This window comes from Empidonax traillii, unplaced genomic scaffold (genome assembly GCF_003031625.1).
Source record: "Empidonax traillii isolate 1590-97213 ecotype Southwest subspecies unplaced genomic scaffold, ASM303162v1 scaffold137:size1056949, whole genome shotgun sequence".
NCBI lineage: Eukaryota > Metazoa > Chordata > Aves > Passeriformes > Tyrannidae > Empidonax > Empidonax traillii.
In genome coordinates this window covers 152,801-169,107 of record NW_020955330.1, presented here as the reverse complement: position 1 = coordinate 169,107, position 16,307 = coordinate 152,801, and the positions used below count along the sequence as shown (strand labels likewise).

The 16,307-nt window shown below is 39.6% G+C and overlaps 1 protein-coding gene across 4 annotated transcripts in view; it reads left to right on the top strand.

Annotated features, from left to right (window-relative positions):
* Positions 1–2,860: 2,860 nt before the first annotated feature.
* KLHL2 (kelch like family member 2) overlaps positions 2,861–16,307 on the top strand; it is a 59,339-nt gene continuing 45,892 nt past the window's right edge. Inside the window, exons 1-4 of one of the 4 annotated variants that reach the window (XM_027883918.1) lie at positions 2,861–2,995; positions 5,892–6,017; positions 10,241–10,347; positions 14,990–15,111. In XM_027883918.1, the coding sequence (XP_027739719.1) occupies positions 2,973–2,995; positions 5,892–6,017; positions 10,241–10,347; positions 14,990–15,111 (378 nt within the window). In that variant the 5' untranslated portion in view covers positions 2,861–2,972. Of the gene's footprint in view, positions 2,996–3,659; positions 3,809–5,891; positions 6,018–10,240; positions 10,348–14,989; positions 15,112–16,307 lie in introns of those variants that run through there. The other 3 variants (XM_027883916.1, XM_027883917.1, XM_027883919.1) reach the window with 3 other exon arrangements.

The following is a 16,307-nucleotide window of genomic DNA, read 5'->3' as shown; positions in this document are numbered from 1 at the left end:
TTACAATTCCTTTTGGAATTACTGAAGTACAAAGACATAATTTTTGGAGAAAAAAATATAGAACACTGCCCTATTTGTGTTTCTTTCTGATGTTCTGCATCACGGAAGTTAACTGAACCAATACTGAACATTTGGCTCTGACGCCAAAGCAACACAGTGAGAAAAAGAGAGAAGTCACAGGTCGGAAATGCTTACTGTTCATTTAAGAATGAATGTTTGTCCTGGTTTGGGCTGGGGTAGAGTTAATTTTCTTCACAGTGGCTAGTGTGGGGCAGTGTTTTGGATTTGTGCTGAACACAGTGTTGATAATATAGAGATGTTTTGTTATTGCTTACACAGAGCCAAGGCCTTTTCTGCCGTCTGTACTGCCACACTGGCAAGGAAGCTGGGGGTGCTTGGAAGGCTGGGAGGAGACATAGCCAGGACATGTGACCCAAACTGACCCAAGGGATATTCCACACCATATGACATCATGCTTAGTGTATAAAGTGTGAGGAAGAAGCAGAAAGAGGTAGATGTTTGAAGCGACGATGTTTGCCTTCCCAGATCATGATTATGTTTGATGGGGCCCTGCTCTCCTGGAGATGGCTGAACACCTGCCTGCCCATGGGAAGCTGTGAATCAATTTCTTGTTTTGCTTTGCTTACGTGCACAACTTCTGATTTCCTTATTAAACTGTTTTTACATCAACTCACAAGTTTTCTAGCTTTTAGCCTTATGATTCTCTCCCAGATCCTACTGGTGGGGAAGAGAGCAAGGGGCTCCATGGGGCTTGGCTGCTGTCTGCAGTTAAACCACAACATTACTGAACAGTTCTGCCATGTTAGCATGGGACAGAATCTACAGCTGCCTACGTGCTTGCAGGATCTATATGCAAATAGTATACAAAACCCCTCTTCAGCTTCTGGACAAGTTCACAGTTCACAATAGTCTCATATTGACCCTTAAACACAGCGTAGTAGCATTCACTTAAGTCTTATGGATCAGTAGATGTTAGGAGCCTTGTCTTACAAAGTAACATATACATGAGTTTACTCTAAGTTATAGAAACCTAGAAGTGTGATGAGACATTCATCATCAACTCTCTAATCTACCTAGGGCAGACCTGCTCATGAACTCAGACCTCAGTAATGCCACTCTACACAGAGCTGGCTGAATTTTAAACCTCTGTTTCAGAGGCCATTATTGCTGGCTTTGGAGCAACTTCCCTGCAAGCAGGTTTTGTTGCACATGTAAATCTTAAACAAGTACCTTGTCTTCTCTAATGCAACACAGAGGCAAAACTAGTTGTCTCTTGAGAAGAGACAAATTCAGCAGTTACAAAGCACAGACTTAATAAAAACAGGCACTGCCTATTGTGATTATTTAATTTAGAAAAACCTCCAGTGGAGGTTTTTCGAAAAAATTCTGAAGTGTTCCCAAATCACACATCACAGTGTAGTAAAAGAGAATTGGTAAACTGAGAAAACTAAAATGGCATTTTCCAAGTGAGGAGTATTACTTGAGATTAGCAAAGATGAAAATAACAAATTAAAATACATTTAGTTTTAATAGCCAGTGATTAGAAATATTGGTGAAGGCTTTATGTATCCATCTATAGTATTCTTCATCCAAAACACATCTGCCATTTTATTTTTTGCCTTCTATTTAAAATATGCTATCCTTAAACTTCCCTCACTCTTAGAGAAATAGTGTTGGGCAGTTAGTGATAGATTTATTAGTTTAGAGGTACTATTCCAGAATAAAATCTCTTGCTCCAGTGAAGAAGCATTTTATTTTTATAGACATTATCAGACTTAACTACCTGAATTGTGTTCAGCTTACTAAACATATCTTGCACTACAGAATCTTCTAAGATTTAGAAGTAATTTACAGTAAAGTACAGTAAATTCTTCTCAAATGCCTTAAGTCAGAAATTGCTAAATGTAGATGTTCATCACTGTTTGAATTAGTGTTGCTCACAAAGACACGTTTGAAATAGATCAGTTCGCATTTCCTTTTGACATTTTGCATCACAGAAGCTACTTTAGCAAACAAAAACCACAAGTCAAATACTTAAAAATCATCAGCAGCAAGGTTTGTAGAAGACAGAAGGTCAGCTGTTTTGAGTGGTAGTGTTTCCACTGGCCTGGATCAAATAAAAGATGATATCCAACAGGTCACAGTGAACTGGACGCTGTGCAGCTCCTCAGCCCCGACACACTTTTTGTTCTTCGCTTCGGCTCTGCTCGAGCTGCAACCACCTGCATGAGCTGGTGCCAAGCCAGCTCCTCGGCCGGCCTGGCAAGAAGCTGGGGATGCCACTCACAGCGTGCACCTGCGGGTGGGACTCCTCTCTGAGGAGACCTGAGAACACTTTCACGTATTTCTGCTTTCCCCTGGGCTAGAGCACCTCTGTGTCACCACGGGAGCGCCACCAGCCATCCATCTGCCCTGGTTCTGAGGGACCCCGAGCCGGGCGCTCTACGGGACGTGCCCCTGTGCAGGGCAGCTCCAGGTGTCGCCCTGCGGCCCTGACCGGAGCCACCTGGGAGGCTGGAAACGTGCACTTGGGCGCGGGACTCGGGCTCGCCCCCTCGAAGGACAAGTTTCTTCCAGCAAAGGGCAGCGGTGCCTCATCCTCCTCTTCCTAAAGCCCCCCGCACTCCCGGGCGGGAAGCTCCAGCGTGGGACTCCGCCCACCGCGGCCATCCCGGCCGCGCCGCCACCGCCGGCGCACCACCCGCCCGGGCCGTGCTGGGCACCCCCGCCGCGCCTGCGCGGAGCGGCCCGTCCCCGCCGCGCCCTCCCGCGGGCGGGCCCCCGGAAGCGGCGGCTGCGGCGGCGGCGGCGGCGCTGGGGGCTCGGCCGGGCGGGCGCAGCCGGCACCGGGCACCGCGCCCCGCACCCGCGGCGGGGCAGCGCAGCTGGCATGGTGCTGGCGGCAGCACGCCGCGCCCGCGTTGCACGGAGGAAGCCTGAGCGGAGCCGCGATGGAGATGCTGCTGCCGCCCGTGTGAGTGCGGTGGCGGCGGGGCGGGCGGGGAGGCTGGCGGAGCCCGCCGGGGACGGCGATGCGGAGCGGGGCGCTGTGCAGTCCGCGGGCCGGGGGCGCGGGGCGGGCCCAGTCGCGGAGCGGGAGCCGGGAGCGGGAGCCGGGAGCGGGAGCTGGGAGCAGGAGCGGGCGCAGAGCCTCCGCGGCTCCGCAGCCCCGCCGAGCCACCCGGGCCCCGCAGGAGCGGAGCCCCCGGGCGGGAGGGGACTGGGAACCAGCCTCGGGGCAGCGCCGGCGGGAGGTCGTGCCGTCGACCTGGTGGCGGAGCCAGTGCCCTGGTAGCTTGGCCGCCCGTGCTCGGAGCTGCCCCGCTGTGCCGCGGCAGTGCCCGCGCCGGGGCATCCTCCGGGGGGAGCGGGCACTGGGCTCCCCGCGGGCGGGCAGTGCTGCCTGCACCCGCGCCCCGCCGCCCGCCGGGTGCCTTCCAGCCCGTGGGGACAGGCGGGCTTTTTTTTTTTCCCTCCTCCCCCTCACTCCTTCTGCTTCCTCCATCTGCGATCCCAAATTATTCCCTATTTGACTCAGCAGTCGTGCTCACCGCACTCGCGGTTTTCTGGTTGTTCAGTTAAGCATCTTTTCAAGTGGCAGTGCCCAAGCGATGCACGTATCTCTAGCTGCAGCTAAGCTGGGCACATCGCCTTTTACATGCTCCTGTTCAGTGCAGCTTCATCCTATGCCTTCGGGAGGTAGTTTTCAGGCACGCTCTGGGTTGGGTTCTTGAGAACAAACCGAAGGAAACCAGTTGCAGACAGCTTTGACCCAACTCGTGAAATGGTAAGAGATACTCCAGTAACTTCAAGCAGACTGGTAGTTTTCAAAACAGAAGGCATATGACTGATGGTTTTGTAGGCTTCATTACCTTAAAACAAAGTTGTCCTTTGTGACAAACAAATGAAACTTCAGCAAATTAATTTACGCTTCATGGGAACTCCCTTATCCAATCCAGGTTGCTTGGCAGCTCTTTGTGGGCAACTGTGATTGCAGGGTTTTTTCCCTGCATAGCTGTGTTCGATGTGTATATAGCCTGTATATGTAGATATGTAGACATCTGTATCTGATACATTGGTTTGGGATGCAAAAAGATGCCATAGAAGTGTTCTGTCTTGGAGTTGATAAGTCAATGCTATTATTAAAAGCTGCGTCCCTTCCTCATAGGTCTTTGGTGTTTTGAGCATTTTCTGCAGTCACTGATTTCTCTCTAATATTTTTTAATGCTGAACACTACATATGTTGCATAATTTAAAGGAGTGATATTCAGTTTAAAGGAATTCACTAGATAGAATATCTTTTTCTTTTTTACTTCTGTGCAGCAGCATATGCATGTGCTGAATAGCATGTAACTTGATTTTTTTTCTGATTGATGAAAAATTCCTGTCCATTACTTGTCTGCTTTCAGTAATGAATTGTATAATTTTCAAAATTGAGTGTAAAACTTTTGATTCATATCAGTTTAATGGTACACTCTAGTAAGCTGGTAGTAGTCTGAGTTCTGTGGATGGAGGTTATTTTGTTAGCCAGTGTTTTATGGAGACTTTTTCCATTTCTTCGTTGTTTGATGCAATTTTGTGTTGTTTTGCTCCAAAATTTTGTAGCTAGTTTTGGAATAAAGAAAAAAAATAGCTTGACTTTGCACTTCTGTAGTGAACAGAATATAGAGTTTTAGGTTAAATTCTTAAGTTATCATTGGATTTTTCTTTCAAGCTTCTCTAGACATGCCCAAATAAAAGTTTGAGCTATGGCAGAAGAGAGGCTGCAATTATGTGAGTCATTGAATATTTCAGTATGAATGTGCTTACCTAAAGCTAGCAAGGTTGAATTTTTTTTTTGAAACCAGATCTTTGATGTACCAGGTAGCCCCACCAAATGACTTCAGTGACTTTGCTTATTTCCAGCTCAGAGGTTCAGGAATACAGTTACAATACTGTAGAAGAAAACATCGCTTATGCTAAGCATTTTCTAAGCGCTATGACAGCACAGTTTGCCTTGTAAGAATAATATTGTGATTTTAAACGGGAAACTCATCGGTTTGGTTTGGCTTGAAAAACCTACTTGCTGTTTGGACAGTCCTAGTGACTGAAGAGTGTGTATAACAATTTTTCTACAGAAGTTAGTGTCTATAGAACTTGGGTATTTCTTATGAAAGGAATTATTGTAGCTAGAGGTAATGATTTTTTCACACTGCTTAGTTCTCTTGCTGTTTTGAATGGGGTTTTGAGAGTAAGAAAAATTAAGAGGTTGGTCACTTATGTTTTCAAAACATTGAGTGGATCTACAAAATTACCCAATTTTTTTCAGTCACTTGTGTCTCGTGCTGCTGCTAGGGAAAGCCTGGACAATTACAGTAGTCGTCATGTGGTCTTCCTGTCAGAGATGAACTGGGAGCTGTGTGAACAGTAAGTGAGGTCCTGGAAGGTCAGAGAGAAGCTCTTATCTGACATGCAGTGAAGGCATGAAGAGACAGAGGTGATGGATGCTACCATTGATCTGTATGGGCACCAGGCTAAAAATTGCCAAAACTGTACTTCTTCCCTTACTTCAGGGCTTATTTGAAATATTCTAGAATATTTCTCTACTAAATAAAATAATATTCACAAACTCATTTCTGTGGTGGAGGTTATTATTAGCCCTGAGTGCCTCTTGTCAACCTCGCTAGTGTTGGTCACCAACTTATTGCTTCCATGGCAATTCTGCCTATTCCTCCACACTGCTGATAATAGGGAAACCAAAATTGCGTGGAGTAAAGAATAGGTTTCAAGTGAAAATCTTCTCCCCAAGATGAAGGTGAAGAAAATAAGGGGTGATAGAACTGGAGATGAGACAGAGGTATTAATTCTTTTTTTTTCCTCTTTCTTTCCAGTTGTACCAAACTTTGCCATCAGAAACCTTTGGATCTGAAAGATGATAACACCGAAATTCACTGTCCTATTACAGTAAATCCATGGCACATGAAGAAAGCTTTTAAAATTATGAATGAATTAAGAAGGTATTACTTCACTGTGTACATCTACCTGGAGTCCATAATATGTTTTTACTTTCATTTGCATTTATTAAGTTAATAATAATAGTTTGTTTATTAAGAACATGCAATTTCAATAGTGTAGCTGATCTAATTAAGAGAAGGATTAAATATACAGTAAAGTGATAACTGAATGATAGTCGTGTGATGATAGCTATAATGTGTGCAGTATGTTTTTACCCCTCATAAGTTAATCAAAACTAGTTTTGTGAGACTTAAAAAATACTTAGGGGTTGTATTTAAGGAGTTACAGCTGCTGGTCTTTTCTTGTGTGTAGTTGATCCTGCATAGAGGAAAAGTGACTCTTTAGTTGAGCCTAAGGCTCTTTGTGTACCTCTTGTTGAGTTTTGTGGTAGGCTGCAAACCAGAAAAATCTTAAAATTTTCTAGTCTGGAAACATAGGTCACAGTCTTAACAAATATAAGCCAGCTGACAGTACATTTTCTTTCTTAGTTATCTTTTGCTTGCCCCCTGGGAGAAATTGATGAACTCCCAAATCAGACGTTGAAAGTAACTTTTCACAATAAACTTTTGTAAGACCTTGAATGATACTACCATCATTTTCAGCAAAACTGGGAGGCTGGTGCTGATGCTGTTCATAGCATCTGTACTGATTTATATTCTATATATATTCTACAATGATGATGAAAACTGTGACAGCTGGTAGGTAGAGCTCTGGAAGTCAGGACCTACAACTATCACTTACAGTAATTCAGCTTTATAACTTACAGCAGCAATGGAAAAATTAAAAAAAACTAAAATGATTCTTTAGCATAGACAATCCTGGAGACTGTGAAAATCTAATAGTTCTTTGTTATTTCCCATATGAGATTAAAAACTGGAGAGGCTTCACCTGAAAGAAACACAGCAAGTTATACCCTTTTCAAGTATGTGTCCGCCTTTGATCTTCATTGTTCCTTATAGGGAAATCGTTAATACTATGTGCTGGATAGACTGACACTTGTTGCTTTGTTTACATATGCCCTTTGCTTTTTCAAGTATCTCAGTAACCAGATTCAGTGTCTCGAGGAACATATTAGAGCCTGGCTAGAGCCAGTAGCAATGACTCCCTAAGGATGAGCAAGAGTTCAGATGGAAAAATTATCGTTAAGAATTAATCTTAACGATAGTTTCAGAAGTCAGAAACCTTACCTGCGTTTTGTTGTATTGCAAGTAAAAGATATGTGGTCTTCCAACAGAGTGCATTGTTGAAGGCCATGGATTATTTTCAGAACATACTTTAGTTTCCATGGTTACTTAAATTCAAATTGCTTGCAGAAGCAATTTGAGCAATTTTGTCTTACATGTATCAAGTTGGAACAGGAGCAATGCTATGCAAACATTAACTAGTTCTTATTTAATAAAGTAGTTGATGCAGCAATGTTTACAATTTAAGCTGAGTACAGCTTTTAAAATTGTAAGTGGTAATTAGATTAGATTATAAACATTTCTATTTGCATTCATTTGTTTGAAATAATAAACTGAAATATTTTAGAAATGTTTCAGAATTCATTACTCAAAATGAAGATCTAATATTAATCAAGTAAATTATATTTTTAATTTTGAATACATTTTAAAGTGGTTTCTGTCTCAGTTCTTTTCATTAGCGTAGCACAAACAGGTATTTGCCAGAGGTATACTCTCCAGGAAGTGGATAAGTTGTGAAAAAATAATTTGCTTAAGCATCTAAAATACATTTGTTTTGATTTCTTAAGTCTGTATGTTTATATTAAATTTTTTGTCTGCTGTCAAGTTGGCTGGCTCTAGTTGCTCATAAGAGGGTTTTTCTGTGCCTTCAAATTTTCACAAATTTGAGTAATTTTGTCTTTGGTAGTTTTTGTCATTTCATTGTTCACCATCACCTCAGAGAGATCATTAGGATAGTTAATTAGTTCTTGACATACTAAGAAATTACTATCTGATGTTTATCTTTTCACTTCATTATAATTCGCTTTCATCACAGTGGAATTTGGCCTTACCTACATTTGTTAAAATCGTCATTCTTACAAACAACACTTTATCAAAACCTTTTGAAAATGTGGGTAATGAACATCCTCTGTATGAACCAATGAAGAATAGCCTGTAAGTTGGTAAGCAGTTACTCTTCTTAAATACATGCTTTCTTGCCCCCCATTTCTTATTTTCTTTTCCATGAATGGTGTATTCCCCACAGTTCTGTTCTTTCATTCACTCTGTACAAGCAAATTAGTGCAGTATCACTTCAGAGCAAGCTTTTCTACAATAAATTGATGTGCCCTCATGAAATGAGGCTGCTGAGTTTCACGAATTGCTTACAGCAGAGTACATGATTAAGTTTATAAGCTCATTTCTTTAGTAGTTTATATAGCTTGTCAGCTTTGTAGTGATGCGGAGTGTATTCATTGATCTAATGCAGTTCCAGACTAGAGATGTATCTGAGCAACTTCTAAGTTACTATGTCTATATATGTGCAGTGTAATTAGTTAGCCTGAGTTTTGCATTGATGTAATTCTCTTGCTTCTGGCTTTATTGTTAACTTTGGTATTTCTGTACTACTAAGCATTAAACTTTTTGTTCCTGTTGTCAGGATAAGGGCAGGTGTCTGATAAAGCTGAGGATCTGATGTCCTTTTATGTACAGCTTTCTGTTTCAATTTTTTTATAATAAATGTAATGGTTCTTTTCAGGATCCTCTGAGTTGAGTGTTTCATTCTAGGTGCGGTCATTACTTATATTGTACATCTTTTTTGATAATAATGGTATTGCAGGGTAAACTTAAGGGATTTAGATAGTTCCTGTAGGTGTTAAGAGCTGAAAGGGGAAAGATAATGTTATGCAAGGATTGTAATATGGCCCCAAAGGTTAGTTGTGGCCACCAAAATTTTGATGTGTGACCTCCACAAAGCCACCTTACTTGAGGCTGGGCTCATAGAAATAGGATGATTGCAGAGGCTGAGAGATCACAGGGTTTTATTGGACTGAGGTGAATATCTGAGCAGTTTGGCTGAGGGCTTTAGCTCTAAGAAAAATGCAACTGCTCACTTGTCTTTGCTAAAACTCAGTGTGGTAGTTGCAAACTCTCTAAAAGTCTGCACTTTAATTGTAATATATATTCAGGAAAGGTAAAAATTTTCTTTTGGAAAGTTCTGAGAATAGAGATCACTGGATTGATGTACAGCTCTAGCTCTGTCCCTAAGGAATGTGTTCTGTTAAACCATACTTTTCCCTCTTCTCTCCGTTGCTGTGGCTCTAAGTTTTGGGGATTGTATACTGCTTCCACAGGGGCAGTGAGTAGCATGAGCAGGAAATAAAAAGCAACCGTGACTATGGCTATTTAGATGCTGTGAAATTGCAGCCTTTTGGTGTTGATGTGTTTTTCTTTTTTTTTCTTCCTCCCTCTCCTCATTCAATCTAGAAAACTGGAATACAAAGAGTACTTAGTGTTGTAGGTTTAACTGGAAGAGGTGTAGCCAATAGCTTTAAACTGCATTGTAAACACCTGTGTTGGGAGTGATTATAAATAAGATGTTACTTTATTGCAACAGGGAGGAAGTATGTATTACAATTACAAAGGACAAGAATGCAAATGAAGATACAAAGTCAAACAAGATATGAAGTTAACCATAACAAATTCTAAACTGCTGAGAGTGGAAAAAATAATTGTTATTTTGTGCATGGGCTGGGTATGAAAAATGCTTGAAAACAGTAAATACAGAGAGGATTGAGTAGTGATTTTGAACAATTAAGTAGGCATGAGCTTCCAGTGTAATGTGACACAGGCATCACAAATGAACTTTGGATTCTTTGTTGTCTATAAGGTCTTGTTTCTTACCTCATTGTTCTTCTTAGTGTTTGTGTATATTAAATTCTGTTTTTCTATCATAGTTATTCAAAGAGGTCCAGCCTTCCAGAGAGAAGGTTTCTAAATGGGACTTGTACAAATTATGGTTATTCAATCCAGAAGACTTCTGTGCAAAGAATCACAATTCAGTTGTTTGATTTTTTTTTTTTTTTAGGTTCTGTGTACCCAAGCACCATCTGTAATCTGATTGAGTAATAGCCATGTGGTTTTGTAACACATTTACAAACAATGCTTCATCAACATTGTCAGCCTCTTTTGAGGGCATGGGAAAAGAAATTGTATGTGATATTATATACTTCTCTGTTGTAGTTCACTTATGTGAAATTGCCTTCTCTGATATTTCTAAATAGTCAAAACTTGCTGTGTGATGTGACGATAGTAGCTGAAGACATGGAAATTGCAGCGCATAGAGTTGTGTTAGCCGCCTGCAGCCCCTACTTCCATGCCATGTTTACAGGTACCAAATGTTTCAATACTTACTTACTTGTTCTAATCCAATCCAACTGTGTAAAGCAGAAAATTACATGACTTTTGCTTTTTAGGATCTATTTTAATTTTTAGATAAGCCAGTAGGAACATTTGGGATTCTTAGGGAATTTTTCAGTCTGAAGACATACTGGCAACTCATTATTCCTTAGCATGATGAATGCTTTAAAAAGTCTCCTTAATTTAAAAAAAAATTAGATGTTAGGTAAGCAGGGAATAGTAGAGTTGTTATACCCTCTAAGGCTCTAGTAATCTCACTTGTCCAAAAGAAGGTTAAAATAACTTTAATGTGAATGTTGGAGTAAATTATGTCCTTTAACAACTACTACTGCTACGTTCTTCAAACTCAGAGTGCTCTAGGCTGTTAGTAGATATGAAAGCTTTCTGTGGCTTTGGCAGCCTATAGCTGGAGTGCACGTTTCAGTATTTTTAGGGTAATTCTCCATGACACATGTACTCTGCATCATTGCCACAACTTTTCTGTGCATGCTTGATTCTGCCTCTGCTCGCTTCACGCTGGCCATGTTACTGCGTTACTGCTACAGCAGGGATGCTGAGGGCTTTCAAGGCTAAGATAGGTTCAGATTCACAGGAGCCTCCAGCTGAATTCCTGTGCTGTGGATTTAATTCCATAATGGTTATAAATCACATTGAAATAATGTGAAATTCAGTGTCAAAGTGAGAATGCTACTAAATGCATGTTAAAATTAACTTCTGAGGTTTTGTCTGTTCCTCCTCAAATCTCATGCCAGCTTTGTAGTTCACTGTCTGAAATTAAAAGAATGCTCTGCAATGCATTGCTTCTGACCACCAGCTCAGATGGAGGCAGAAATGTGACTCTTGGCCTGCCTGTATGCAAGCAGATGGCATTTTAATAACTTTATTTGTATATGACTGGAAGATTGATGAAATTTCAAATACTGTTGTGTTCTAGGGAAGCAGCTGATTATTCTTGAGCTTATATGCAAATATTTTGACATAGCCATGTTTTCCCACATAGAAGTGAAATCACTTCTACAGCAATACTTTGAAGTTGCATGTAAAATTAAATATCTATTCCTGTAGTATTCAAGTTTCAATTTGTGGTAGAGACCGATACATTCTTTCTTAATTTTTACTACTGTTCTTAAAGTTAGAAAGAAAACAGATGCTTCTACAGTACCTTTTTATCACCTTAGTAACAGAGAAATGCAAGCTTCTTATATTAGTTCTATATTGAAGATTAACTATTGTTGACTACTACATTGAAAATACTCCTTACACTGAGTACAGCTTTTTATTATCCTTTCTGTGATTAAGACATTTCTGCGTGCCCTCCCTGCCCTTTCTGTGAAAAAGTTTTATTACCTATTCAGGGTGCCAGTGCAGCAGTATTTGTGGCTGCTCTCCAGACAGAATTGCTGAAATCTTTCCTTTCCTTGCTTCAGTCCCTTTTAACATTTTTTGCTTGTTTTATGTTTTTAAGTGTAGGTGGTCTTTGACCCCCCCCAGTGGTGTGGGAGGTGGGAATGCTCACCTGAGTAATGGATGTGAAGTGTTTAATACATATATCTGTGGCACTGATTGTGTAGTTGGTGAACCAAATTGTTCGGAGTTTAAATAAAATTCCGGTGTGGCTTCAAGATTTAGCAATGGATTTTATACTATGCTTATATGTTGCTTTAGAGAAAGGCCTAGCTGTGGTATTGGTACATTTCAGCCATTCCCCTCACAAAAAATCCTGAAATTCATGATAATTATCTCCATGGACCCTGCAATTCACACTTCTCAGGTGGATTTGTATTCTTATCCAGCAAGTTCAAATAAGCAAGTTTGATCCCTTAACCAGCCACAACCAAATGGAAAAGTGTCTTCTTCCATCCAGAATAAAACAGTGACTGAAAAGACAGTAGAAAAAGTTGCACTCTTATGCTTTAGGGTTACTTCTCAGCTAGAAACTAGAAGCTTATAATTAGACATATGTTTGCAGGTTGCTTCCATCTTTCTTCGAGTCATTAAGAACTACTTTGGTGCAGCACAGGATGTGGCGTTAACTGGGTTCAAACCCTCTGCTCATTTTTTGTTGTTTGTTTTTTTCCCCCCTCCATTTGCACTTGCAATGGTAGCCCTAATGAATATCCAGAAAAAAAGAAAAGGTTACTGTACTGCCTTTCAAAATTACAAAATCAGTTATCCTGTGGAGAGGTAGGGGGAAGAAAGATTAAACAGCTGGGAGTATGTTACTGGAAATTTCTTTCTTCTTATACAGTGATTCTTACATCTAAAATTATTTAGAAATATGATTTAAGTATACTTAAATGTTTAGAGGAATGGATTATAAAACATCAGAGAAGGGTCTCTTCAATGGTAGTAGGGCCTGAGTTGGGACAAGAGTGACCTGAGTTTAATTTTCTCTTCCTAAGTGACAGTTATCCTTAGGGAATTACATGCTCTCTTACCTTCCATTCTCCATTTATAAAATTCTTGTTTAATAAAACAACCAAACAGAAAAACCACCCAAAACCCTGCCTTGCATTACTTTGTGAGGAACTATATAAGTTTTTTAATTAACCCCTTTAGTATCTTCAACTCAACTGGTGCTTTACTGCTTCTTCTTGGGAGGTTGGATTAGCTCAGTGCTGTCGTTTCTGTTCATGATGTGCTTTCCTGTCACTAAGAAATCTGTGGAGATATGGTAGTCATGAACTGAGCTCTTCAGCAGCTTGAATTCCAGACTGAGACTGCCTAGTGAGTGCATCTATGTTTTCCTGCATATGATCTATCAAAAAAAGTATGGCTTGATCTAGCATTATAGTAAGACTGTATGTCTGTTAAATGTGAAAGCTGAGAGCAAGTATTTTTGGATTTATCTTATCTATTGGGAGTTTTTCTCATTTGCTTGTTCGTGTGTAGGTTTTTTTGTTGTTGTTTTTTCGTGGTTTTTTTTTTTTTTTTTTTTTTTTTTTTTTTTTTTTTTTTTTTTTTTTTTTTTTTTTTTTTTTTTTTTTTAATATTCTGGGCTCCGTTGTTAAACAGAGAAGGTGCCTATCCATGAATCTAAAAGACTTGACACAAAATCTGAAAACAAACCTAATGTGCTTGCAGAATATCAAAATCTGCTCTCCCACACACACAATTTTCCCAAAGGACCACCTCCACAGAAGCTTGCATAATAAATAATTTGCAGCATACATGCACTGAAGATCAAGAGGTTTAATCTGTGTCAAACTAGAGGTAGAAACTTGGAATACAGGGCTCTTCAGGGAACCTGTTAAGGTGTAGGGAAATGTTTCAGAAGAGCAGGTGAAAAGAGAAATTTCTGTTGAGGCTGGATTTTGCTGGTTTTTATGTGAGCCTTCATCAGTGCTTTCTAGAATGCTAGCAACCTATGTTGTCATTAAAGTAGCGTGTTGCCGTAGATGATTTTCTGAACTCTGTGCCACTTGAAGGGTTGATTTACAAAGCCATTCCTTACCCTTCAGCTCAAAAAAAGGCAAGAATAATGGTAACAGATTTCTCAGTGATGACCCCTTTGCTGAAAGCACTGGGTGACATGCATTGCTTGACACCAACCCTAGAGACCAAACAATGAAAATATGTATGTACTTAATAAGAAAATATCAGCAATGATTAGCATGCTCTTGTTCACTTCCCCGTCCTGTTTGCTTTGGTTGTTGTATACATTAAATTTATTACATCATTATCTCTAGATGCCTATGCCTAAAGGAAAGAAATAATATCCAACATAGAAGAAAAAGAAACTAATGTATTCAGAGACTGGGATATACTCTTCCAAAGTCCAAGTTTATCTATCTTCCAGCATAACTGGTGTAGTTCATGTTTTGCTTCTTGGTGCAAGTCAGTGCAGAATGGTTTAAAGGTCAGATGACCAAATGTGTGGTTGGAAATCATGAAGAAGGTTATAATCCTTGAACAGTTATTTCAGACATAGAGAAAATGTTGCATTTTGAGAAACATCATATTTTGGAAGGTGAAAACTATTTTGCAGGTCTTTCTATGAAGATCAGTTGTGGCATATGGCCAACATGTCAGCCTCCACAAAATGACATCCAACAAGTTTTCCCTTACTTACCATTTTATCTTAGCTTGAGTTTTAGCTGTTAAATCAGAGCTGTAAAAGATCTTTAAAAGATGTGAAATTACTAAGAGAATAATAAGTAGGCAAGCAATGAAATGTGTATGTTAATTCTTCTGTGGGAACATAATTTTTCTTATTTAAATAAAATTACTCCAAACTGTGTTTGGTGTTCTCCTTCAATTAAGAAGTTAATAAAACTAGAGTATTTTACCAGGTTGCTTTGCCAGCAAAATGTTTCTGTATGCATTTGAAGAGTTTTATTTAGGGCTGATAACAGTATTTTCCTGATACTGTACATTGGAGAAAATAGGTCACCTGCAGTAAAAGTATTAACCCAGGTAGCATTTGCATGATAGTAACAACAAAATCTTCCTTTCTCATTGCAGGAAGCAAGGAAAGAAATTGAATTATTATTATTTTTAAAGTTGTTCTACCATCACAACTGATCATACACAAAATTTCTGCTGCTATTAAACTTCTACATCTGTGCTGTATTTCTATCTGATTTACTTGACCAATAAATTGCTTTTTGTAGGTGAGATGAGTGAAAGCCGAGCAAAAAAAGTTCGAATAAAGGAAGTTGATGGCTGGACTCTAAGGATGCTTATTGATTATATTTACACTGCTGAAATTCAAGTTACAGAAGAAAATGTGCAGGTAAGAGTGAGAATGTCTTTTACAAGAAAAGAGATGTAATATGCAGAGTCATTTATTTTGCCATTGTAGTTCAACTCCAACATAGGGAATCTCATCTGCAAACTGGATTTTTTTCAGACCTTGTGCTTACAAAGCAAGTAGTCACGCTGTTTAAATTCTGGGTCAAATTCAAAGAGTATTCAACTAAATGAAAAGTCAGTTGACTTTAACGGGCTTTGCAGCTAAACCTTATGTAATGCAATAAAATAGATGGTTTACTCTGCCTAAAATTAATGCTGTCAGCCACCTCTGTACCACCCCCTCTCTGATACTTAAGTGCAATTTACATAAACAAAATAGATTCGTGCCTAAATGTGAAACCATGTTCTCCAATTAAGCTGTTCTGTTTGGTTTTTTGGTTTGTTTGGTTGGGTTTTTTCTCTGTTATCCTGCAGAATAAAGTATTTTCTCCTGTTCGGTCTCTGTAACTTGCCAGTATCCAACTGTGCAGAAATTTTTAGCTACTGCCTTTTTTTTTTTTTTTTTAATTAAATCTACCAATATATAGCATGATAGTTCTGCCCATCCCACACAGAGCTAATCAGTTTTTCCAATTGGCTGTATCTTAAGCTGAAGCTTCAATTAGAATAAAATACACAGAAGCCTAAAAACATAGCCTCCTGCCCTTGGTGTTTTCTAACCACAAACCCTGAAGATGGACAGAGTAGATTTTCCTTCCACTGTCTTTTGAGATTTGGCATATATGTTTGGAAAGTTTAAAACTAGTTGCATAACAGGTGATATATTTAATTCTCATGTTTTTCTTCTTGTTCCTTTGCTCCTCTTTCTGTTCTTTCCCAATGCCAAGTTACTGGTTTATTAGCAGTTATTTTACTGCTTTTGCACGGTGCAAAACCATGTTGCTGTATTTGGCATTGAAAAATTATGTTGCAGTTGTGTGTTCTGAAATTATTGCTTTTACTGGGCATTAGGCTTTTAATGGGTTTTAATAGGGTTTTTTTAATAGGTTTTTATTGGCTGCTGAATCCAATGGGGACACTGCTAGTTTTAGCTATGCTTGATTGAAGAGCTAGAAATGAGAAATATTGACAACTTGGAACAAAATATCCTACTAGTAGACCCTCTATTTTTTTAGGTCATACCGTAAGTAATTTAATTCTACACGATTGATTTCTTGTAACCTGCTTCTTAAGGAA